The sequence below is a fragment of the Dipodomys merriami genome, unplaced genomic scaffold, assembly GCF_024711535.1.
Source record: "Dipodomys merriami isolate MVZ:Mamm:240054 unplaced genomic scaffold, mDipMer1.0.p SCAF_604, whole genome shotgun sequence".
In the NCBI taxonomy this organism is placed as follows: domain Eukaryota; kingdom Metazoa; phylum Chordata; class Mammalia; order Rodentia; family Heteromyidae; genus Dipodomys; species Dipodomys merriami.
In genome coordinates this window covers 96,509-122,451 of record NW_027206185.1, presented here as the reverse complement: position 1 = coordinate 122,451, position 25,943 = coordinate 96,509, and the positions used below count along the sequence as shown (strand labels likewise).

Genomic DNA, 25,943 nt, shown 5'->3' with positions numbered 1-25,943 from the left:
TTCTGTTAAGCATACTGTACTTCAGAGCTTCAGACTTCCACCTTGCAGTTGAAAGCCTGTGAACTACTCCTGTCTTGATAAACCTGTTTGCCCAGGTAGGTGGGAGCAACACCTCACTCACACTGAGCTATCTCCCTCCCCACCTGACCCAAGAAGCTTAGAGAACTCACAGGCCAAAGAAAGCGCTCTGTCCTCCAGAGCAATACTTGATAGCAGGGATAAAACTGTCTCCCAGAACTTCAAATCCTGCAGATTAGAGTGAGGTATCAGGCCTCCCCTGCCCCTTACTGTGGGGGTGGAGCCAAGGCTCATCTACAGCCTTACCTGGGGATCAGAGTGGCTGTCAGGCCAGACCAGAGCTTCACCATGCCTCAGAGCTGCTGCCTGAGAAGAACTTGAAAGGTTTTGTCTGGGTGGAACACACAGGTAGGAGTTAGACCTGTTCTGACAAGGATTTGTTCTTAGTGACTGGAGCATGTAACTCCCCTACATTGTCCTTCCTGTCTTTTCTCTATCCTTTCTTTTCTGCCACCATTTGCCGACACAACCCTCCTTTCTATGGGAATTAAGCATGTAGCCTGTGCAAACTATGATCTGGATGTGAGAGCCCCCAGGTGCTTGGCAGTCTGATTGGTTGGGAAGAGGACACAGAGGAAGACATCAGGTTTTGCCCTGCCTCCTTAGATAGTCCGTTTTCCCCCTGCAGGACCTGGCCTTGCTTCTCTCTCTTTCCCCAGTAGGGGAGCCTTCTACAAAGTTGGTGTGTGGCCTGTCTTGTACTCTGGGAAGTGGTGACCCTGAAGCTGTGCAGTTCTGTAGCCTGGGCAGCCTGGCAGCCTAGCATTGATGGTGCTTAGTGAGTGCCTGAGGAGAATCACTGTCTTTGGCTTTGAATACAGTTGAACACAGACATGTGCCAATTTAGCATTTCCAGGTACTGAGATCGGCAGGTTAGTAGGGTAGTGACAGGGCAGGGAATGGGGGGTGAGTGTAGCTCACACTCAGGGAGCCTCCTGTTCTCAGTCCAACCATTTTTGAGCCCTGCTCTGATCTCCCGTGGTCCGAGGGGAAGGGATGATGGTATAGAGTGGCTTTAGAAAGAGCTTAGCCCAAACTCAAAATTCAGACAAGCCTCACACATAATAATAACTGATGGTGTATTGAAACCCCATCTGTGATGTGATCTAGCCAATACTTCTGGCACATATTCACAAACATTAATCTCTTTGCTCCTTATTGTTCTGGATGTGGAAGTTCCTGGCAGAAGCTGGGCTGAGAGTGGTTTTTCAGGAAGGACTTGACTGGTAGGCCTGGTGGAGGCCTGTGGGAGGTACACGGGATTATTCTTGGGCTGAGGGGTGCTACAAGGGGGCAGAGGAGCGGACAGGCAGCAGCCTGAATGGGGCTTCCTCCTCCTGGGGGGACAGGAAAGGCTGATGCTTCTCATGGCTGCTCCCATGGGTTTCTCAGCCTGGGGATTGCTCCTGTGCACCTTGGGCTCAGCACTGGGTCCTTGATACATTGGCCACTTCAATACTTCCCCTGCTTCTGGAACTTGGTGTTTGCTAACAGATTCTATCAGCTGAGGTCCAGTCCCACTGGAAGTGGCCTGTGGGACTGGACCTGCAATGATCCCCACAATCTTCTTTCTAGACACGACCTACATGTAGTGTATAAACACACACAGACACACACACACACACACACACACACACACACACACACGCACAGACTTTGCCCAACTCCAGAATGCAAGCCAACCACAAAGCAGCAACCCCCACCCCCCAGTCTCACCATAATTGGACCCTGAGTCAGCCGCAGGCTCCCCCCCTTCCCAGGGCTCAGGTTTGAGTCAGACCATGGTCCGCAGTGAGTCCCACTGTGTGGGAACAGCCAAGCTCCCCATCTTTCCCTGTGAGATCCATCAAGCTGAAACATGGGGACAGACACATGCAGCCCCCATGCCCATCTCCTTTTTTGGGGGAAAACACAACAAAAGAAACGTGCCTAAAGAAACATGTACAGAATCTTTTCATCTTCCTCTTACAGGGTCTTTGGATCTGAAAATCCAGTTTTTAGTATTCCCTTTGCAAATCTGCACCTTGTTCTGGCATTTCCATGTAGTTTTCTATATTTCTCTGTACTTTTTAATTGTAGGAGGATATGAGGTAGATGCCAATGGAATGAGCTGTATTCATTATGCTGTGCAACCAGTGCATCCCCATACCTCTTTCATCTTCCCAAACTGAAAATTCTACCTCCACTAGGCACAGATTCCTAATGCCCCTTTAGCCAGGTCCTGTAAGCCACCATTTGTCTTTGTCCTCTCTGTGGCCTTGACTCCTCTAGGTACTTCATTTGAGTTGAATAAATTGACAATTATCTTTTTGCGACTGTATTTAGCATGAAGGCTTTGAGGCTTATCCATTGCTAGTGTATCTAAGAAGCTCTTAAAGCTGAATAATAATCAGTTCTGTGCATGCATTCCCTCTCTTGGCTCTCCACTAATAGATACTTGAGTACCTCTTCTTTTGGCTATCATCAGTAGTGCTGCTATAAATGTGAGTGTGAAAATATCTCAAGACCTTGGCTTTAGTTCTATAGACCCCAAGTGGGACTTTTGGGTCACAATAATTGTATTTTTTTGAAGGCCCTACCTTACTGTTCTTTTCTTCCATAGTGGTTGCACCATTTTATAATCCCTATGCACAAGGGTTCTAGTTTCTCCATATCATCACAATTTACTTCCTAAATTTTGTAATGGTAATCCTGAGCCTCTACATGGAAAGTTGATCATGGCCAAGTCACCTTTCCCCGGCAATTCTGGGTCATCGTGGTTATGGATTATTGGCTGATATTCAGTATGTCCTTGGTTGAGAACAGATCTCCCCTATGTTCTAGGTCTATTTGTCCCAAGCTGGCCATCAAGGGATCATCTTTTCAGCTTCTTCTGGTTCGGATGACATTCCTTTACTATCAACCCATCAGTGCATTTTTCCAGAACCCGTGCAGCTTTGCCCATACCATTTCCTGTGGTTCACTTATTGTTTCTTACTTATAGTGAGCTGAGACACAAATAACCAAGTATTAGGTAAAGTAAAACTGAATAAATCCTGCAAGGGGAGGGAGCAAGGAAAGGCAGGACTCACTGAGGTGTCAGAGATTGGGGCTTCTGAAAATCTCTCTTGTCTATTTTAACGCCACTTCGTTTCTTTCCTGATACTATGGGGCTCTAGGTAGCCAACTCAATTGGAAAGCTGACAGATGTGTCTTAGATGAGTTTGGGAAGTGGCTGCTGTTTGTTCAAACTTGATGTTTTAGGATTAGGTAAACTGTACATGGTTTGGGCTCTGAACCCCGGTCATCTGTGAGAAGGTGGTTGGGGACCCAGAGTGGGGAGTACAGGTGGAAGGACCCTAGGAGTCCATATGGCCTTCTTGGTAAGGAGGGCAAGAAGGGGTGAAGGACTCAGTTCTCGTCTCCTTGTTACATTCCAATTCCCTTCCTTGGAAGAGTAATGCTGTGGCTTTCTCAGTGGCCTGAGCTCAGACCTGTCTCTGGCTCCTCCTGGATTAACACAGATCTGCCAGCCTGCTGCCACACCCTTATCCCCCAGTTCTGTCAGAAGGACCATAAGGCCCTGGTCCTTCACATCTTCCTGATGAGGGTAACCCTAACTTTGATCTCCTTATCCCTTTCATTTATCTGATAAACTGTCATTCACCTTTAAATGTATATGAAGGACATTTCCTCTACAAATCTACCTCACTGTCTTTCTCTAACTCAGTGGGTACTAGATTCTGCTGAGCCCTGTCTCAGATGGCCCTGCTCTGTTCCTTGGAATCACCTTTGCTCTCTCCAAGGCCTCATTCTACTGTATTCATGAAGAAGGAGCACGGGGGTGAGGGGTGGGGCACTCAGGGAAGAGAACCATGACATCTCACTGGGTTAGAAGTAGGATTGTGTGAAGCTGCAGCCACTTTGCAATAGTGTAGGCAAACTCTTTTTTCTTCTTCCCTTTGGCCAATCCACTGGGTGAAGGAAAATCACATTGACTAAGAAACTTGGTTTCCAGTCCCAGATCCACCTGTATTTTTCTGGGCCTCCGTTTCCCCTGCACACAGGAGGAACCTGAGCCCCTTAATTCCTAAAGTCCTTCCCACTCTGAGTTGCTAGAATTCTGCTCCTTTCCTCTTCCTGCTCTTCTGAAGATAGGAAAGGTGTGTCTTCATGCATGGAGGTAGGTATTTACATGTGTGTGTGCATGCATGTGTACTGCCAGCAGGGAAAGAGAGGGAGTCTTGGAGGATAGGGTACTATTGTATTTAGGGAAAAAGTGGCAGAGATCTTACATGCCAGCTTTCTCAAAGGCTAATGGTGTGTGGGGCTGTTTAATCATTAAAGGAAACCACCTCAAAGTCCAGCCTGCCAAGAACTGACACAGATGAGAAAGGAGATGGCAGCCATGGATCCTGAAGCCCCAGCGAAAGGAGTCAGACCTGGGACAATGCTGCGCTCAGCATCGGGCTCTGATGCGAGTCTACATGCCTACGATATCGTGGTGGTGGTCATCTACTTTGTCTTCGTCATTGTTGTGGGGATTTGGGTAAGTGAGACCTGAGCCTGGGCCTTCTAGGGAGGCAGAAGCCAACTTTTACCTTGAAATAGGACATGGAAGAGGGCCGAAGGAAGCAAATTGCAGAAGCACAGGGAAGAAGGGCAGAATGAGGCCCAGAGATGTTTGCTGGAAACCATACAGTGAGCCTTGACTCCTCACCACCTGTATCTACACCTACCACTTGGGGCCTCGACCATTCCAAACCCCTGAGCCTCACTTTCAAGCCCATATCTCTATCTCAAGATCCTAACTTGGAAGATATCCCATAGTCCTTTTAGTGTCTTGGCCAAGTTGCTATGGCTCATGTGTTCTCGGTGAAGGCCACCAGGCAAGCCCCAGGGGCCCTCTGCTCCTTATTGCTCCATGAGCTGTAGTGTTGTCAGCTGGTGACAGACTTTGAGGTCAGGAGCGCCTGAGCCCAGATCTCCACCCCAGCAGTCAGAACCACATGGGCCTGAGGATGCTGAAGTCTCTTAGTTTTCTCCTGTGGGCAGAGAAAGTAAGGTTGACACTGCAGAAAGTTCTGCTCACTCTGCGACAGGACATATCAACACTTGGCACGGTGCCTGGCATGCAGCTGATGGGCAATAAACCGCTTCTGCCATCAGTAGACCATCAGCAGAGGCAAGCACTTTCAGACTGCTGGGAGGCAGCCTGGAGCCCAGCCCTAGCTGATTCCTTCCTGAGTTGTGCCTAGGTCAGGAGCCCTCTGTGGGCTCCCGTTCCCTTCCCTGCAAGGAGAGGTGACATCTCCTGAGCAGACAGGTACTCAGCAGCTTCTGGGAGGCAGCCAGCGTGAGGAGCTCCGGGGCAAAAACTTTCTCATCCGTGAAATAATTTGTGCTGTTTGTATGTCCTCCAAGAGGATTGTAAGTGACACGGGGGAGTTCAAGCAAAAGCTCCACACATGCTAGTCACTCCTAGTGACTAATGACTTTCCTTTCCTGCACTTCTTCTCCTTCAAGGATCTCTCCTAACCCAGACCTAATCGGAGACCTTTGCCTTCCAGTTATCAGAGTACTGTAACTGCTTCCAATTCATTCTCACTACTCAGCACCAGCCCTCACCCCATGCAAAGAAAGCTCTTGGGTTCCTTCCTCTGAGCTGGAGGCCTTGGGTGGGGCTCAGTGCTGGGCTCTTACCCCCATCCAGCCAAAGGAAGCCTAGAGCTGTGCAGTCAGAACAACCAATGCTTCCATCACAGAAACCTGGCTAGGAGGAGGAGAGGGACAAGCCCAGGGAGAGCCTGTCATTGTACCCTTAGATTGAGATTCCAAACCAGTTCCTAAGAGCAAACATGGGGGGCAGGGGGTGAACTTAAAGGGGACAGTAATTACCATCAGAAACACTTAAATGGCACTTTGCCATTTGTGAAGACTTTTGACATGGTTTATCTCCTTTTATTTTTTTCATCATCCTTGATCACACCAGCCCTGGGAGATGGGTATCAAGGCTCACAGAGACAAAGTGACTTTCCAAAAGCTCACAACTTAAAAGGGGTGAAGCTGCCAGCCCTGTTCCATGCCAGTGTTCGTCTTCTGAGTCCCCACAGTGTCTGTACCAATAGGCAAGGGATCTCTAGCAAAAGCTAGAGAGAACCACAAGAAGTCCTGACCTCTCACCATTTCCTTTCCAGTCGTCCATCCGTGCAAGCCGAGGGACTGTTGGTGGCTATTTCCTGGCAGGGAGGTCGATGAGCTGGTGGCCAGTGAGTTGACCTTCCTTTCCTCTTCCGGGGTGGGGACGCTCAGATCCCGCTCCCTAACCACTCCTCTTCTTATTCTCTCTTGCCTTGGCTAAGGACATCTCCCACTGGGACTCCCAATGCTGGACTCCTCTCTAGCCGCAGTCACCCAGGAACCCCAGTGGCCTTGCTCACACTCAGGCCTCCCCTGGGCACCTCCAAGGTAGTGGTAGGGGGTCCAATGCCAGGCACTGGACCTACAGATATGGGTCTGGAATGTCCTTGTTCTAGAGAAGCTCCAAGTAAGCTGGGAGATAGAACAACATTGGCCCAAGTTGAGCTGGGGAACTTGGGAGAGCTTGGAAGAAGCCTCTGATCTTGATATATACACGCCACCCTCACACCCTCACATGCAACCACGTTCACATGCATGCATGCAGATTCTATGACCACACACTCATATGCTCACCTGCAGCCCCTCACACTCACATGCTCACGCTCATACACTCACACACTCATACTTGCACAGTCTCACAATTACACACCCACACGGTCACATAGCACACACTCTCACAAGTCTCACATACCTGTGCTCTCTCTCACATCCATTCACAGGTGCAAGTTCCCTCACAATCCAGTCCCACCCAGATCACATTCTCCCACACTCACATGCTCACATACTCACACTGCAACTACACACTCCTGCTCACACATCATGGCTCTGCTCAGCCAGTGTATCACAATCATGGCTCTGGAAATAAGTCAAGATGAGGAGAGAAGCCCAAGAGGAAGCAGACTCCTCTGTCCAGTTCAAGAGAATGCCCACGAGTCAGGCTGACGGCCCATTCCACTCAGAGAGGACAGAACTCTGGGTCCCATGGGAGGTTTGAGGAAACTACAGGCTGGTAAGCAGGAAAAGGGTGCAGAAGAAGGGGGCCTAGGTAAACACCCCCCAAACCCAGTACAGACACCTGTGGAGAAGCATGGATGCATTGCCTACCTTTAGGTAGGCCAGACTGTGAACTGGGCCACATGCATCAAAAACATGGGCCAATCTAAGGCCACATTCAGAAGCAGCACTGGTGCAGGAAGCTCAGTGGAGCAGTGCTGGGGTTGTGTGTCTAGGTGTCATCCAGTCCTGGGACTGTGCCCTGAAGGGAGTATATGTTTGGGAAACAGGTCAAGGAAGCCACTCCTGCTCAAGAGAGACCAGAGGGGTCCTTCTCCCAGGATTTTCCTCTGACTTTGTTCATGGTACCTAGCTGAGACCCAGAAGTCCTGGGAAGAGTTGGGAACAAGAAGCCATGGGCTGGTGGGTGAGGTGGGCATGTCTCATTGCTCCAGGGGGAAGCGAGCCCCAAGCTCTCAGCTGTGGTGAGTGCTTCATCCAGCTCTTCCTGAGGGTGTTGGAGTGAAGGAGGGAGTGAGGGCATGTAGGTGCATGTATATGTTCAAGGTGGTGTGCATGCATGAGTGTGCGTGGGTGTGAGTGCATATATGAACAGGTGCATGTAAGTACTTGCATGCATGTGGCTATGAATGCATATGTAATGGGGCCAGGGGCCCCTAAGGTTGCCATTAGGATCTGCACAAGGACTGGTGTAATTTGGGAAGATTACCACCCCTTCCTCAGATTCGGATGGATATTAAGTATATCTAGCACATGGAAAGTCTCATACAATGCCCAATAAATGTCAGCCCCCTGCTTCCTCCTCACTGCTTGTCGTCCTGATTTCCAGATTGATTCACATTAACTCTGGCCCCTGACCTAGGACCCCCACTGTGCCTTGCAGATTGGAGCATCTCTGATGTCCAGTAATGTGGGCAGCGGCTTGTTCATCGGTCTGGCGGGGACAGGGGCTGCCGGAGGCCTGGCTGTAGGAGGCTTCGAGTGGAATGTAAGAAAACAGACCTAGCTGCCCCTGGATAAGGAGGACCTGAACCCAGCCCCTTCCTTGGCCTCAGTGTTGAGAGAAACTTTTATAGAGAACCCATTTAAGAAATGAGGAAAACAAGGCCTAGAGGAGCCAGACTCACCTGAAGTCAGCGAGTAGGCCAGGGATCAGGTTCCAGGTTCTCTACCTTGCTGCTCAGGGCTATTCCACAGTAAGAGGTTACTCCTCCATTGCCATCTACAACAATCTGGATGCCTTCTTCTCCCTGTTCTCCCAGGCATCCTGTCTGCTCTTGGCCCTAGGCTGGATCTTTGTTCCAGTGTACATCGCAGCTGGTGTGGTCACAATGCCACAGTACCTAAAGAAGCGATTTGGAGGCCAGAGGATACAGGTGTACATGTCTGTTCTGTCTCTCATCCTCTACATCTTCACCAAGATATCGGTGAGTACCACACTCCAAGGTGACTAGCGTATCAAAGGCTTAATACTGAGAGGAAGCTGACAATCACAGATTGGATAGAAGAAAGTGGGGAAGGAAGGAAGGAAGGAAGGAAGGAAGGAAGGAAGGAAGGAAGGAAGGAAGGAAGGAAGGAAGAGAGGGAGGAAGGGAGGGAGGGAGGAAGGAAGGGAGGGAGAAAAGGAGGGAGGGAGAAAAGGAGGGAGGGAGAAGGAGGGAGGGAGAGGGAGGGAGGGAGGGAAGGAGAGGGAGGGAGGAAGGGAAGGGAGGGAGGGAGGGAGGAAGGGAAGGGAAGAAAGAAGGAAGGAAGGAAGGAAGGAAGGCAGGGAGGGAGGGAAGGAGGGAGGGAGGGAGGGAGGAAGGAAGGAAGGAAGGGAGGAAGGAAGGAAGGAAGGGAAGGAGGAAGTAGGGAGGAGGAAGAAAGATGAATGGAGGGAGAGAAATAAAAGAAAGATAGAAGAAAGGAGACTAAGATCTACCTGCTTTCAATGCATGCAATGGGGAAGTCAAAAATTTAGTGCTAGGCATTTAAGTGAACATTCCCTTCATTCCCTTATATTTTTATTGATTCTTTTTCAGCAGCTGTTCCTCAATTGTTTAGAATGGTAGTGTTACTGATAATGTGATTTCAGATTGGGGAAGGGCTTCACTCTGAAGTCCTCTAAGGCTTCCTCCATACTGGGTCAGCTGTGGACTCAGGGAGTGGCTGGCTGAGCCTGTGTGTGACAGGAAGCAACTTGCTGAGTTCCTACTCTGAACTCCCAACTTTCTGCTTCTCCACCCTAGCGTTACCTTCACCTCCTCAGCCTTCAACTTTATTTCTCATCAAGCCTTTGTGGTTTTCTTAGCTTCAGAATATTCTTTAAATATGCGTTGAAGTATTAGTGGCCCTTTAGCATCTGTAGGGTCAAGTACTCCTCAGTAGGGTACTTCAGGCTCCGAGTCTTTGTGTGATGAAGGCTGAGGGCACCTGGTTTGTCAAGCAGGTAAGTGAGGCACCTAGAGGAGCCATGCTGAGGACCTGGGGTGGCCTGGATGTATGGGTCCTGGCTCTTTGCAGACTGACATCTTCTCTGGAGCCCTCTTCATCCAAATGGCCTTGGGATGGAACCTCTATCTCTCCACAGTAATCCTGCTGCTCGTGACAGCCATCTATACCATCGCAGGTAAGGCAGACAGAAGGTTGCTTTAGGATGGAGAGTCAGAGCGAAATAGAAAAAGAACTATTGACTGGAATAGACATAGAGGGAAAGACTGAGGGACAGAAGCAGAAAAAGGGACATAGAGACACAGATCCTGAGAAAGAAGGAGGGACTGAAAGAGAGAGGTGCAAAAATAGAAAAACACAAAAAGGAACAAATCAAAAGACAGAGTGAGAGAGAAGAGGAGGTTGGAAAGGAGAAATGGGGGAACAGAGGCAGGCATAGGCAAGGGTAGAGAGATGCTAGGAGGTGTGACCAAAGACCAGCCACACCAGGGAGAATGGCAGGGGAGGGATCAGGGAACTGTTCTTGGGATTAGAACCACCATGCACCACACTGGCCAGGGCTACAGACCCAGGCTTTCCTACTCAAAGGAGCTCACACTAAGCTGAGAACCAGGGAAAATAGCCCAGGACAGACTTGCTTATGGCTATGTTGGATTTGAAAGATGGGAGTGATTAGATAGGTCTGGGAAGGGAACCGAAGAGAACATTCCTGGTGGAGCTCACAGCACAGCTCAAAGAGTGGACTTGAGCTATCACTAGCAACAAGCTTTGACACCATGGCTCTGGGGCAGATGCTCTAGGAACAGAACACTACATCTGAGCAAACCAGATGGTGTCAGCATCTACTTGCCCAGAGTGGGCTAGAGTATGATAAGGCCAGTGACACAGACCACTACTAAGAAGGCTCTGTGTCTTCTCTGGTCTCCCCAGAATGGCCAAACACAAGGTAGGCTGCTAGAAAGGACCCTTCATTGATGCTGACCGGTGTGTCTTCTCCTTGAGTCTTCAGGAGGTCTCACGGCAGTGATCTACACAGACACTCTGCAGACAGTGATTATGGTGGGTGGAGCCCTGGTCCTCATGTTTCTGGGTAAGAAAGAGATCTAAGTTTATCTCAGCCTCGCCCCTAAATTACTCTCTGATCTGTCTTCACCACCTTCATGGCATGCCTGGAACTTTCTAGAGCACAGAGTCATGTCCCTTCTCTGGCCAGGATTCCTAGAAGTAGAGATTTCTCTACTCCTAATCCTGAGTCTTAAGCTTAAACTCCCTCGCCCTTCCTCATTCCTGTTCTTCATATCAGTTCCCCGCAGAGCCCTCATGGGACTTGGGGCAGGTAGCACAAGCTCAGGGGTTTTTCTCTCACGGTGTCTTTCCCACAGGCTTTCAGGAAGTGGGCTGGTACCATGGCTTACAGCAGCAATACAACCAGGCCATCCCTAATGCCACAGTCCCCAACACCACGTGTCACCTCCCCAGGCCTGATGCCTTCCACATGCTCCGGGACCCTGTGAATGGGGATATCCCTTGGCCTGGTCTCATTTTTGGCCTGACAGTGCTGGCCACTTGGTGTTGGTGTACAGACCAGGTAATGCTCCTAGGTAGGCTTGTCCTGGCACACCAGAAAGTGGAGTGGTTGTCTGGATACGCCGAAATCTGGACTTAATTTAAGTTTATCGTGATCCTATCTCAACTGAGCAGCCACCTCCACCACTACCATTTCAGGTCATTGTGCAGAGGTCTCTCTCTGCCAAGAATCTGTCGCATGCAAAGGGAGGCTCAGTGCTGGGGGGCTACCTGAAGATCCTCCCCATGTTCTTCATAGTCATGCCTGGCATGATCAGCAGGGCCCTGTACCCAGGTAAAGTATCGTCTTACTCTTTGGGCACAGGGATGCAGGCCTTGTGAAGGGTTTCCAGAGAAGGTGTTTAGGAGGCAAGATGGATCAGAACAGGGACCAGCAAGCCTGTACCTTAAGATCACATAAGAACAGCTGGACATGTCTGTGGAGATGGAAGGATTGCAGTTCCAGGTCACACCAGACAAAATGATGATGAAAGATCTCAAAATACTATTTGATCTGGTGTTGTTATCCAAGTTACTTGGTAGGTGAAAATAGGAAGGTCATGCCCAGGCAAAAAGATAGTAAGACCCTCTCCCAGAAAACAGTCTAGATATGAAGGGCCATGTCTACAATCCCAGCTACTCAGGAAGTCTAGATCAGCCCAGGAAAATAGTCCCAAGGCCTACCTGAAAAATTAAAGCATAAAGAAAAGCTCAAGGTGTGGCTCAAGTGGTAGAGTGCCTACCTGCCAACCATAAGGCCCTGAGTGCAAAACCCCAGTTCTATAGGAAGGAAGGAAGGAAAGAAGGAAGGAAGGAAGGAAGGAAGGAAGGAAGGAAGGAAGGAAGGAAGGAAGGAAGGAAGGAAGGAAGGAAAAGAAGGGAGGGAGGAAGGAAGGAAGGAAAAGAAGGGAAGGAGGGAGGGAGGGAAAAGAGGGGAGGGAGGGATGGAGGAAATTATATAAATAAGACATTGCTGGCCAAACATTTAAAAACTATTGAAGTAGAAAACAAGTTGTATTTGAATACCCTTTTGAAAATCCTTTATCACTTCTTTATATGGAAAAAATTAAGACTTTTTTACCCTGTCTGAGGATATTTATCTTTACCAAGATCCAAGTCCTAAAACCCCAGAGAATCCATCAAGCTTTGCAGTGTGGTACATGAGCAAGAAATTTGCAAGAGCTCTCGCCCCTTGACCTTCTAAACTGTGTCAAGACTCTCCAGTGAACACTTTCCTAAGTGTCAGAAAGCAAATGTCAGCCTAGTCTTAGCAGGCACAGGATCATGCAGCTCCAACTGCCTTCCCTTTTCTTGTAGATGAAGTGGGCTGTGTGGACCCTGATGTCTGCCAAACAGTCTGTGGGACCCGAGTGGGATGTTCCAACATTGCTTACCCCAAGCTGGTCATGGCTCTCATGCCTGTGGGTGAGTTCCGCCTTTCACTTCACCTGTCTGCCTCCTCTCATCCCTGACCCAAGAGGGATTGCAATACAAAGAGATGAGAAGGGGGAAGAGAAAGACAACTTCTGTATCCCCCACACACACAGAGTCACGCTCCCTCAAGCATTATACAAATGCTGTGTTGGTGATGCAGGGATAAGAGGCAGGTCCCTCATCCCAGGTTTATGCATCCTTTTAGATTCATGTAGAGAACAGTAGAAAGTCACTCATGTAGCAACCTGATGGGGACTAAGCAAGCTCCAAATAGGCATAGTCTGAGGATTGTCAGGAAGAGAAGAAGTGGAGTTGAGTCCCAAGGAACATCTTGGGCAGAGCAAAGGGTCATGGAAAACACTTTTGCAGAGAGATGTGTGTGCAAATCCTCAGGGAAAGGATACCACACAGTGTGAGCTGAGAGAATCCAAGGGCATGCTCAGCAGCAAAGTAGAATATCTCCATGCTGGAAAACAAGCAATGGAGAGCAGTGGGCATGTTCAAACCAGAGCATTGGTGACTGGCTTTGCACTTTGGAAGAACACGGAGGTTAGTGAGGAAAAGCCTTGGGGTGAGGGCAAGGAGATACAATGGTAAATGGCATTAGTGACGTGACCAAGCCTATAGCTTTAGAATTGGAAAGAAGGCATTTAGACATATTTGTGAGGTTGCACTGGAAGGAGCCGATGACTGAATGCATTTGAGGGATCAGAAAGATCACCTAGGTGCACACACTATGTGGAGTAGGTGAGGAAATTTGAGGCCCAGGGAGTATAGAGGAGTTACTTAAGTCCACAAGGTAAGGCAAAGGCAGAGCCGGGTCTAGCTTTCTGAGTTTTCAGCTTCCTTATCTGAACTGAACAGGAATTTCCCCAATGCCTTCTTCATTCTATCCTCATCCCCAACTTCTGGCTCTGTATGCTGCTTCTGTGATCCGAGAAGGATCCTAATTGCTGTTCACTCAGGCCTTGTGTCTCCCTAGGTCTACGGGGCCTGATGATCGCCGTGATCATGGCTGCTCTCATGAGCTCCCTCACCTCCATCTTCAACAGCAGCAGCACCCTGTTTGCCATCGACATTTGGCATCGCTTCCGCAAGACAGCGACAGAGCAGGAGCTGATGGTGGTGGGCAGGTGTGTTGGCCATCCTTCCATCCTCCAGAGTGAACCTTCCCTGTAGGGCCCTTACCTCTGTCTTGGGTTCCCACAGGCAGCCAGGTGTGGGCTCCAGCTTGGCAGTCAGAGCATCAGGTCATTCTACAAATGACTTTCTTTATGACCCACACCTCCAGACCACTTCCACTCAGAATGGATGAATAGGGGAATGGGAGATGACACAGTATGAGGTAAAAATGTGTAGAAGAGTGTCAGCTTATAGCTTATTACAATGGACTTTGGGATCAGCTGGGGAATTTTACTTATTTAGTCCACCCATGTGCCACACCCTTGTGGTGGGAACACAGGATGGGCCATGTGCCCTTTGACCAGGATTTTGCCAGCACCTAAGAGAAAGATGAAAACATGATGGGGATCTGTTTTTTTTTAAAATAAGTTTTTTATTGTGAAAATACTATACAGAGGGGTTACAGTTACATGAGCAAGGTAATGAGTACATTTTTTACCCAGCATTGTTGCCTCCTCCTTTGTTTTTCCCCATATGATCCTGTCCCCTTAACTCCTCAACTACACCCCCGAACCCCACCTAAACTGTAAAGTTTGTTTTTCACCATAGCATCTTGTACATCTCATTGTTGCAATGGGTCCACCTGTATCCCTATTTAAACATTTTGTTTTTTCCCTTCCCCTCCCCAAATTATACCAATATCAAATACAGTGAAAACAGGGGTTATACCATGGGGGAGGGACATACAAAGCAACAAAAAAAATCACATGGTACCTTATAAATACATTAGAAACAATAGCAGGGGATCTGTTTTAAAGAAAGTCTTCTCCCAGTGATGCAGAGCCTTGAACACAAAGAAGTAGAATTTGAATGTTATCTTATGCTTTTAAAAGCACAATGTGATAGATACCTTTTCTTATTCTCTATAGGCCAGGGTTTTTAGATTATATAGTATTTAAGGGTTAAGGGGTCCTTTCTGCAATCTCTACTTCATAATTTAAGCCCACCCCTTACTTTAGTCTCTTGCCTGAAGGCCATATTCTCCCTCATCTCATTTATCGCCCTGATGTGTACTCAGTGTTCCTTCCACCTGAGTGCCTTCTGCATTCATGAAGTTCTGTAGCCTGTGCTCTGGTAGAGGAAGGGCTCATCACTGGATATGAGTAGAACAAGGATGGGGAGATTAGGAAGATGACTGTCACTTGGGTAATCCTGAGAGAAGAAAAGTGGGAGGGGAAAAAAGAGAGAGGAGAGGACAAGAACTTCCAAAAGAAGGACCCCCTTATTTCTGCACACCGTCTGCTTGACGTTGCTGCAATTATTTAAATCAATTGGTGGGATTGTGGCGTCCTCTGCTGGATAGCTGTGTTATAGCACCCAGCACATCCAAGACAAGTTTTTCGTGAATTTGTTCATTCTGCGCATTTATAAAATCATACGTCAAGAGTGTCTTGCAGACTTAGTTTTGAGTGAGGACCAGTTGAAGGGGACTCTGGAGAAGAGGTGGAGACACTGCTTAAACTCAGTGCCAATGTAAGGCTAGAACCATTCCCTAGAAAGGAGTTGTCTTGAGTAGGGCTGGGAGGCAGAAGTGGAAAGAGAACCTAGACAGTGTCCAGAGATCACTCAGTGGCTGGCTGGTGAATGGATGGAAGGTACTGGTTAACCCTTGAAGAATAGTTAGGAAGTACAACCTTGCAGTCATCCATTACATAAACATAAGCATTTTAAAATTTTAATTCTGGAATTCTGATTTCTAGGGTCTTTTAGCAGCCTGAAATTTCTACCTCTTAGTGTCTGAGATTTCTATTCCAGTGGCTATGCACCCCTCTTTTCTTCCTTCCTGGTTTTTCTGCATGACCTTCATTCTACCCTGCACCAAGCCTAGCACATTGAGCCTTACAGTGCTTCGCGCTGTCCCCATAGGGTGTTTATCGTGGTCCTGGTTGTCATCAGCATCCTCTGGATCCCCATCATCCAGAGCTCCAACAGTGGGCAGCTCTTCGACTACATCCAGGCTGTCACCAGCTACCTGGCCCCTCCCATCACCGCCCTCTTCCTGCTGGCCATCTTCTGCAAGAGGGTCACAGAGCCTGTGAGTGCCTGCTTCTCCTCCTCTCTTGCTGTACAGCAGGGGCACTGGAGTTGATGATCTGTGGGTCATCTGGTTTGAGGGACGTTGGGCAAGCCTAGAGCTTCCCTAAGCTTCCAGTCTTTAACTACTGTCATCTGATCTAAATTCATCCTTTTCTTAACAAACGTTTATCAATCCCCTTATGGCAACTGCGGGATGTGGTGGCTAAGAAGGTTCATGCAGGTCATCATCAATGAGCAAGCAGAGAGGAGAGATGATTAAATAAGCCATCATCTGTTGGGAGAGTACAGAGCACATAGCTTTGGGAATCCAGGAAGGAGAGTAGGAAAGACTTCCTGGAGGAAATGACATCTGGTCTGAGATTTGAAGGATTAATGGGAAGGAGAAAGTGTGCTGGACAGAAGGAATGGTGTGTGGAAATTCTAGACACTTTGAGGATCTCTGTCCCACCTCCAACATTATATTGTTCTGTATAAGCAAAGTCATACCATGGCAATGGAGGTGATGATGTGTAAACTTACAAGGTTTAATGTAACTGCATTAAAACCTAGCAGAAATCTTGGAGGAAGCCAGAGATATCAGAACTGAAACCAGGGTTACTCCCCAGAGTAGGAGGAAGAGCCAGGCCTAAATCAGCTGGATGAACTGTAAGGGGTATCGTAGACATGCCTTCACACATACATGTGACAGCTCAAGGTCACCCCAAAGGGCATCATGGTGGTGTGGTTCTTTGAGGCACCACCCAAGAGAGGTGTCTACTGTTTGCAGAGGTCTGATCTTGCTGATAATTATGACACATAAAAGGACCCAGATGAATTCTGAATGTTACTACTTATTTTAGAGTTTTAAAGCCAGGCTCAATATCTCACGTTTAAAATATAATTATCTGATCTATTTATGCCAGGAATAGGTAAAGGTTAGGGATAAATGGAACTATAACAAATGGAAGATCTCATTTCTTCTTTCTTTTCTTTTCTTTTTTAGAAGAGAAAGCCTATATTCTGATTTCTGACCTACTATAGAAAGCTGGAAAGAGGATCCTAGCATGTCTTGCTTATTTCAAAAGTGTATCTCTTTTATCTAGATGTTAAATACCTACTGCTTGTATTTATCCATTTCCCATTTCATTGCATGTAAAAAAAACCACTCCAACCTAGCCAGATTGAAGCATTGGGTAGTCATTCAACATAGAGACAGAATTTCAATCCTAGTGAAGTTCTGAAACCCACACCCTTTCAGTGCACAACTCTACCTGTCTTTTAAGTCAGACACAGACTATATTAATGAGGAGCACCCAAAGATAGACTTGCTGAACAGTGTCATAGCCCGTGGGAGGGAAACTTAGGGACAGAGCATCCTTTAGCTTCCTAGGATTTTCCCATCTTGCGTATCACTCCTGCTTCTGTCTACCCTCTCTCTATAGGGAGCTTTCTGGGGCCTCATGTTTGGTCTGGCAGCTGGAGTTCTGCGCATGATCCTGGAGTTCTCATACCCAGCGCCAGCCTGTGGAGAGGTAGACAAGAGGCCAGCCATTCTGAAGGACTTTCACTACCTGTACTTCGCCCTCTTCCTCTGTGGGCTCACTGCCATTGTCATTGTCACCATCAGCCTCTTTACAACGCCCATCCCTGAAGAAAAGGCAAGTGGTGTGCTCATGCCTGGAATCCACCTCTGGGTTTTACCTTGCTGGGCTATCCTTTCTGCTGATGCTACATGACTGGCCTTGGGAGGGGAAGCTAATTGGGCCATGATTCCCAAGTGAAAGGAAACTCTTACATGGGTGAGGCATATGGTTTAGGTAGTATAGTTCCTGTCTAGCAAGCGTCAGATTCTGAGTTCAAACACCAATACCACTAAAAGTAAGAAAGAAAGAAAAAAGGAACTCACTCAAAAATTACTCAGCGAGTTCCTATTGCATGTCTGTGCTGGGGTTACAGAAGATGAATGGTTCATGCTAGTAACTGTCCACCACAAAGACATGTGTCAATAAACACTTTTTATACGAAGAGGAAATGCAGAGGACCAGGTCCAAGGGGGGAGGGACCAGGCACAGCAGGGTGGGCAGTTTCTATGTGGGACCCAAATGTAGATGCACCAACAAGATCATTCTGAGTTGGACCTTGGAAGAGTAGGGGCATTTTTTAAATGATAAATGAGAAAAGAAAGAGAATTTACTACATGAAGATCAAACATACCTCCCTCAAGCTTATTGAATTCCAACTCCTTGAACACTGACTTACAGATGCATGTGCATTTTTCTCTTTTTCTGCCTCTCTCTCCCTACTCCACCGCACCCCTGTCCACTAACTCTCTCACCAGCAAGCACCTCCAGTCCTGGGAAGGCCACCACCACCACCAAGGAAGGAACCAGAGCCTTCTTCCTCTCCCACACCTGGCTCTTTCAGTCACTCATCAGCATCCATAAGGATTCTTTCCTGGACTGAGGATGTAGCTCAGTGGTGGAGCACTTGCCTAATATGCATGACACCTTGAATCTGAATTTATTCGCTAAGAAAAAGAAAAAAGACTTCCTTTCTACCCATTAGCTCAAGCACTATTTCTTGCTTTACTTTTCCAACAGCCTCCAGACTAGACCTGTTTAATCTACCCTGAGAAGTCTGGAAAAATTCACTTCAGTCTGTAGTGATTCTCCATGGCCTTTAAGAAGCTTTGTTTTTGTTGTTGTTTTCATATCAGTTCCCCTGCCTAAACTTCAAAGGCTTTCATGAGAAGGCAGCTACATCTCTATCCAGCCTCATTCTGTGAGTTCCCAGGTCTCTATTCCAGCATCCAGCACAGATCTGGTGGAGATAGGTACTCAGGAAAAGTTCATATTAGAAGAAAATGGCAGACAGACAAGGACACAATCTGATGCCTGACTCCTAAGCCCCAGTTGCTGCAGCTCTGATGGCCTCCTGTGAATGAGCCTCTATTTCTATGTCCAAACATTCTCCAGAGACACTGACACCAGCCAGCATTTCTTCTCCCTCCAGCTTGCTCGCCTGACCTGGTGGACACGGAAATACCCCACATCTGAGCTGGAGAAAGAGGACTGTGTGAGCAAGGAGAACACCCCAGGGTTGGCAGAAAGACCATCTAGGGTGAGCTCTGAAGCAGGAGGAGAGGAAAAGAGCTCTAGTCAGGACCAAGAGCAGCATGGAGGTAAGCTGAGAGCATGCCTGAGAGAAGGGTTCACAGAGGAGCAATGAGGACAGACCCAGTGTAGGCCTCCCAAGGTTTCATGTTGGGGTGATGTTGGATAGAGGTGTCTCCAGAAACCCAACGAAAGCCACCCTCCCTCCACTTCTACATGACCGTTGAATTGTTTGATAAGACAGTTGAGTAAAGCAGATGAGAACCAAAGTACTGCCTTCAGAAGTGGTAAAGTGTAAGCTGGGCACTGGCACTCATGCCCGTAATCCTAACTATACTGGGGGCTGAGATCCAAGGCTTGTAGTTCAAAGCTAGCCTGGATGGAAAAGTAGTCTGTGAGACTCTTATCTCCAATAAGCCAGCCAAAACCCAGAAATGGAGGTGTGGCTCAAATAGTAGAGTAACAGACTTAAGCCAATGAGAGTGCAAGACCCTGAGTTCAAGCCCTATTATAGGTGCACATGTGGCGTGCTGCATGCACGTGCATGCATGCACACACACACACACACACACACACACAAATACATGCACACATGTAACTAATAAAGCATAAGTAGGAAGTACACTTTCTCACACTGAGCCTAGCATTAGACAGAGTGCATTAGACAGAATTCTAATCAGACCATCAGACCCCACCAACAGCACCACCTCTAAACGACAGTGGGGCTGAGCCCAACAGGAACTCTTTGCCTCTTCCCCTTGTCAAACCTATCCATGGGAAAAATTTCATCACTTGGCTGGATTAAATGAACCTATTGCAGAAAAATCAAAGAACATCACATTTACTGAGTTCCCACCACATGGAAACATCAGAAATAGCAAAGAAACATGGGCCCTGAGTCCCCACTGCCACTTCATTTATTCGAAGAGGCTTAACAAATCTAACTACAGTCACACAGAAGCATGATTGTCCCTCATGTTTCCACACACTGCTCCAAAGCCATGACAGTTCCTCTGTGGGTGTCCTTGAGCTGCTGATGGTCATGTTCAGTGTGCATCTTGGAGGCTCTTAAATGTGTTAGCATAGAACATAAACTAAACTTTAGGACCTAATGGGGCCCCTGTATACGTAATGAAGCCATAATTTCCTGTCATGAGATTAAACACCAACATGCAGATATTCAAATGACAAAGTGACATTATGAGATTTCTCAATTGTTTCTTTCTCTGGGGGTGGGGGGGGGGGAGTCTAAATGGTGGTATCCATTTGCAACTTAAAAACCCAAGTCAATTTCTCTTGTCCTTCTGAATTGGAAAAGTCAATGAAATTCAAGTCTTGAGTTTGTTTCCTGTCTCAGAGACGATTTGTGTGCCTGGATAGTTGTACCCAGTGCTTGGCATCAAGGTTGGCAAAGCTCTATTAGGCCTCAAAAAAAAGTTCTCTACCAGCCCTGGGATGACCAGCTTTCTATAACTTCAGTGAATTAAAAACATAGACAAGGAAGTGGCAGTGGTTTGGTGGCTCAAGTGGTAGAGCACTCACCTTGAGCTGAAGAGCTGAAGGACAGTTCCCAGGCCCAGAGTTCAATCCCCATGACCAACACAAAAGAAAAGAACATAGACAAGAGAATCAGCATTGTTTGCAAGATTTTCTACTGCTCAGTTCAGCCTTGCTGGATCCTATGTTGTTCTTGAGGCCTGAGCAGGCTACCACATTTCTAGACAGCCACTAGCCTATGAATGACATTATAACCTCCAGAATTTCATCAAGGTGTGAGGCTCAGAGCTTCAGTAAGGCCTATGGATAAGAAGCTGTCTACAAAGCTGTTGTAAACACTCACAAACTTCCATGGTTTCACATATGTGGCCTCACTTCAGAAAGCACTGTCCCAAAGACCAAAGTCCCCTCCCTGGCTCTTACCAGTTGTTCAAGCTTATTTGGCAACCTATTCAAGTTGTATGGCTCTTGCAGCAGATGCTGGCATCTCAAAATTACTTCTTCCGCTTAAAATGCAGGGATCGGGTCCAGGTCTCTAATGCTGATGGCCTGGAAAGACCAGCCTGGGATCATAAGCTCTGTGTAGGTGAGACAGTCATCAAGGCAGGGAGGATAAAGGAAAGAAGGAAGCTGGAAAGTGTCTCCCAGAGGGAAACAGGAGGGACTGCCATGGCTGCACTCCAGAACTGGACAGACTTATGCAGTGACACAAACAAACCTACTCCCTGCTGGTCTTCATGCCCAGGATAAAGCCACCCCAGGAGCAGCAGAAAGGAAACTGCTGCTTATAGATGGCTGCTCACCAAAGAGGTAAAGAGGGCATCTGATTAAACAAGCTGTCGGATGACAGATATCCCCGCCCATCCCAATCACTTCCAAGAAGGACAGAGATGCCAGCTCTTCTGCAAAGGCTCCTTCCTGCTGAAAGAAACATCAGGAACAGGGAAGAAGTAGCCCCCTTAAAGAGGGGGCAGGCAGGTGTAGGTCATAGAGTAGAAATTTGTATGTTTAAAGTTTTTTAAAGTTAAAATAGAGTAAACCTGAAAGAAGTACATACATTCCAGATCTAATGTTTAGACGATAATGAGTTACTGCATTCCACTTCATAACAACTTAGGCTATGTGGGCTCTGCAGGTATGTGACTTTAAGCAGGCCTCTCCCTTTTTTTCCTCTTTCCTTCCTTGCTTCCTTCCTTCCTTTCTTCCTTCCTTGCTTCCTTCCTTCCTTCCTTCCTTCCTTGCTTCCTTCCTTCCTTCCTTCCTTGCTTCCTTCCTTCCTTCCTTCCTTCCTATTCTTTTTGTGCCAGGTTTAGCACTTGAACTCAGGAGCTTCACCTTCACTTGGCTTTTTCCTTCAAGGCTAGAGTGCTACCACATGAGCTATGCCTCTACTTCTGGCTTTTTGGTGGTTAATTGTACCTAAGAGTCTCATAAACATTTCTTCCAGGGCTAGCTTTGAATCATGATCCTCAAATCTTGGCCTACTCAGTAGCTAGGATTACAAGTATGAACCACCAGTGCCCAGCTGGTTCCTCCTTTTTCTGAGCCATTTTTTGTCCTCCAGAATGGGGGAGCCAAGTCACATGGGCACTAAAACTCTTGGACTCTCTGATGCTCTGGTATGCTAAACTCACCAGGTACCATGTCCCCAAGGCACCATGTTCCCAAGCCATTTGATAACAAAGCACTCTGTCTCAGGGATGTCCTTCCAGTCTCCATGAATGGCTTTTAAAAAAATATTAATTTGGGGGGGCTGGGAAGGTGGTTCAGTGGTAGAGCGCTTGCTTTGCATGTATGAGGCCCTGGGTTTGATTCCTCAGCACCACATAAGCAAAAAGAAAAAAGCCGGAAGTGGCACTGTGGCTCAAGTGGTAGAGTGCTAGCCTTGAGCTGAAGAGCTGAGGGACAGTGCCCAGGCCCAGAGTTCAGACCCCACAACCGGATCCAAATAAAAAAAAAGAATAAAAAATATTAATTTTATACTTACTGTGCTATCTGCTAACTTTAAACACTGCAAACAGTTACTTCCTATATTACTACTTGAAACTTTGCTTTTGAGAATTGTGCTCCTTTCACCCTCAGATCAGACCCTCTGCCCACCCTGAGGAGCTTTGTTTGCATACGACCTCACACTCATCTGAAGCTTTAGCTGGCTCCAGGGCCCAGTTCCTGGCCTCCAGCACAGGGCCCTGCTCCATAGCAGGGGCAATCATCCAGTCAAATGCTTCCCCCTTCCCAAGGGAGAGAAAGATCCCTCTGTGTGTCCTCATTCTTGACTTGTGCTCTGAATTGAGATAATGGTCGTGTCTTTCACCTTTACACACCATCTGCCTGAAGCAAGAAGCTTCTGCCATGTTGTTAGTTTGGATCCTATGGCCACACTCAGAATGCAGCCTGAAGTCCCCTGCTGCGCACCGAGCCTGTGGTCCTGCACAAAGTGCCCCCCTCCATCTTTATGTGTACTCCACCCCTTTCATCATCTTCCCCCTCTCACTCCTTTTCCATTCTTATCTTTCTCCCCAACTCACCCTCCCCTTCCCCTTCTGCCTTTGTCCCCCAGCCCCATGCAGGTCCTGGGGAAGGCAGCTCTGGGGCTGGCTCTGTGGGCTCTCTGGAACCCCACCACAGGCCCAGAGCTCAGCAGAAAAGGAGGAACTAGAGAAGAAGCTGACCAGCATTGAGGAGGAGCCGCTCTGGAGAAGTGTCTGCAACATCAATGCCATCCTCTTGCTGGCGGTCGACATCTTTCTTTGGGGCTATTTTGCTTAACTTCATAGACCTGGCCTCAGCTCAGGCTGATTACACAACCCAAACCCTACCAACCACCAAGACAGCCTCTCCTCCTTACCTTGCTATCTAACCTGGAAACTATCGAGGTCAAAAATGTCAGATCCCCTGAGGAGCATCTAACTCAGCATGCCTAACACGTGGAGAAATGGAGGTCCAGAGAGGGCACTAAGTTTGCCTCGCACCACACAACATCATTCACATTGGGTTTTTCAACCTTGGCTATTACATTGTCTTACATTCTTACCTCTGAAACATTATTTCCACAGTCTTGGTGAGTCTGCTCAAGAATCTACTCTGTATGTGTGTCTTCAGATTAAAATAAAAAACAAGTAATAAGATTTTGTGAAACTCCAAGTGTATCTGTGCTCTCTTATTTCCCTTGTCTGCTTTTTCCTTCTCATTCTCCTACCTCTCTCTGTATGCATATCAACTCCAGAAATCTATTGTCAATGAGGGCCTATAAGTTTCATTGGCGACTCATTGGATCCAAGGTGTGAGTGATGGAATTTGTGATGGCAGATAGTGTTTGGAGCAGGGAGCATTTGGACCTGGGATTCTCCTGGGCACTAATTAAATTCCATTTCTTTCTATTCTCCAACCCAACATGCACAAAATTTGCATGGCCTCAACCTTAGATTCCAGTTGGAGAGAAAAGACTTGTTGAAAGCAAGAGGAACCAAGACACTCTCTTCTATGCCTGTGGAAGGCCCTGCAAGGGAGGTACTGGTAGCCTAGCAGCCACTTCACGAAGGCTTTTGCCCCTGTCTTTGCTGCCACAAATCCATGTGCACCTGAATATACTTTAATGGCTTAAGTGGCTGACTCCATGAAGCAAAGGTGCCCTAAACTGGGTCAAGGTCTCACACTATACTGTAATATCATCTCCCTCCTGCATGGTGTCCTCCAAGGAGGCACAGCTACCAACAACCATAACCGAAGTGACCTCGTACCCAGTACTATCAAGTACCAATCTGATTCTGCTGAATTAATAAATTCTCCCAAGCCCTGTGGACTTCGCACTGACTCTTCCAAAGGGATTTGAATCAATAGAGAAATATCTGGAGTGAGCCCAATGATAAAGACCCAGGTAAGGATGGTTTTCCCCCCTCTCCTTCCCAAATGCATGCATAGGCTACTCCTGCTCTTCTCTGATCCTTGTTAACCCTCATAGCCTTTGATCATCTTTGCTAACTACTTGCTCATCGTGACTTCAGGCAGAATATATTCTATTCCTCTGAGGCACAGACACAGCTTTGTCTCTGAATACTGCCTGTTGTTGCCGCTACCTCCAAATTTTGGGTTCCATTGACCTTTAGGTCTCCACCTGTGTCTCACCTCAGTTGTCTACTTGGCCCAGAACTCAGCTTCTCTCCCCACCCCCCACCGGCCTGCCCACTTCCCCCACCACCACCAAACTATGTGTACAGCAGCCATTTGTCGGTCACAGACTGTAATGAAGGGATGAAAACACAGAAGCACGAGCTAAGATTGAATATAGTCATTCTACTTCTCAGTAGTCCTCAGTAGCCTGCTATAAGGATTCTTTATGGGTTTTTCCTCTTTCTCCAGCTTGGTGGGGGCTTTTACCCTCCTGCAGCACTGTAGATTTTCTCTGCTTCCTTATTTCTCTACTTCTGGACCTTGTACTCAGGTGCCCTTCATATCATGTGGAGTCTCTGCTGGGTCTCCACACCTACCTCATCTGACCCAAAGCTTCATGAGCATGCTGCTGAGTAGAGTAGGATGACAGGAAGGACAGCCATCTCCTTCTTTATCCTTTTTGTCTGGAGCATTCCTAGTAATCCTCACATTTCAGCTCTTTTGTCCCAAGAGAGACCGTAGTGTCCCAGGCATGAAGCTCAGAGTAGATGAGTTTCCAACACCCCACATACCATCTCATGTTCCCCTGACTACCTTCTAAGCTGCTGTCAGAGTAGGGTTTTGTATAACTATTTAATTGATATTAATCTCATCTCCTAAATTGTGAGCTCCCCACAGAAGGTACCTGATCCATGGTGGGTGCTAAAATAATATATGCTATATTATTAATAAGTAATGAGATGAGAGAATGGGAGGGAGGGGAGGAGGAATGGAGAGAAAAACAGCCAAAACACAAAGGTGGAAAATCCTGACATACTAGGAACAAAATGAGTTGGCTATGGCTGAAGAATGCACTTGGACAAAGTCATCACCAGTCTTTATGGTCTCTTTGTACCAGTGAGCAAAGGTATCCTTCTTCATGGCAGATATACTTCTTTGCTACAGGGTTATAGGTTTCAGCTGGAGATCAGGCTCATTTCTCTCTCCTCTACTTCCCCCCCCCCCCCCCACCACACACCCCTCTCATGGGTCCCTAGTCAGGTATGTCAATGCTTAGTCCTACACACTGGTGGCCCAGTGATTAAGAAGTAAGCAGGCATTGGCTCAGGGACCAGGTTCTTAGCTGAATTTGGGTCTTTACCATCATTTACCAGATAATTTCATCAGCCCCTCAACTCATCCTTCTGCTTTCTGTCTCTCCTTTTCTAATTGCTTGCTATAGAAAAGTGATCTTCCTAAAAATAATATAAATCTTATGTATTGTCCAATTAAGATTCTCTATAGATGAAGTTTTCTATTAGGGCATAAGGACTTCCAAGAACTGCTACAATAACTCCAAGGATTTGAGTCCTCTTGTTCACTCCAGACAGAGTGTCCATGCCA

The 25,943-nt window shown here is 47.4% G+C and overlaps 1 protein-coding gene across 1 annotated transcript; it reads left to right on the top strand.

The window, feature by feature from the left end:
* Positions 1-226: 226 nt before the first annotated feature.
* On the top strand, positions 227-23,561 carry LOC138814729 (sodium/glucose cotransporter 4-like). Its single transcript, XM_070003851.1, has 15 exons — positions 227-426; positions 4,405-4,606; positions 6,255-6,326; positions 8,096-8,200; positions 8,475-8,639; positions 9,715-9,820; positions 10,652-10,732; positions 11,025-11,230; positions 11,368-11,503; positions 12,526-12,633; positions 13,625-13,775; positions 15,691-15,859; positions 17,283-17,498; positions 18,853-19,021; positions 23,011-23,561. Exons 2-15 carry the CDS (start codon positions 4,445-4,447, stop codon positions 23,217-23,219), a joined length of 2,055 nt encoding a protein of 684 aa, XP_069859952.1. The 5' UTR covers positions 227-426; positions 4,405-4,444; the 3' UTR covers positions 23,220-23,561.
* Positions 23,562-25,943: the final 2,382 nt, after the last annotated feature.

Bases quoted from the DNA above. Each gene is read 5' to 3' on its own strand.
- LOC138814729 (XM_070003851.1), top strand. From the start codon at position 4,445: ATGAGAAAGGAGATGGCAGCCATGGATCCTGAAGCCCCAGCGAAAGGA. The intron at 9,821-10,651 runs GTAAGGCAGACA...TTGAGTCTTCAG, and splicing joins AGCCATCTATACCATCGCAG to GAGGTCTCACGGCAGTGATC. The intron at 11,504-12,525 runs GTAAAGTATCGT...CTTTTCTTGTAG, and splicing joins CAGCAGGGCCCTGTACCCAG to ATGAAGTGGGCTGTGTGGAC.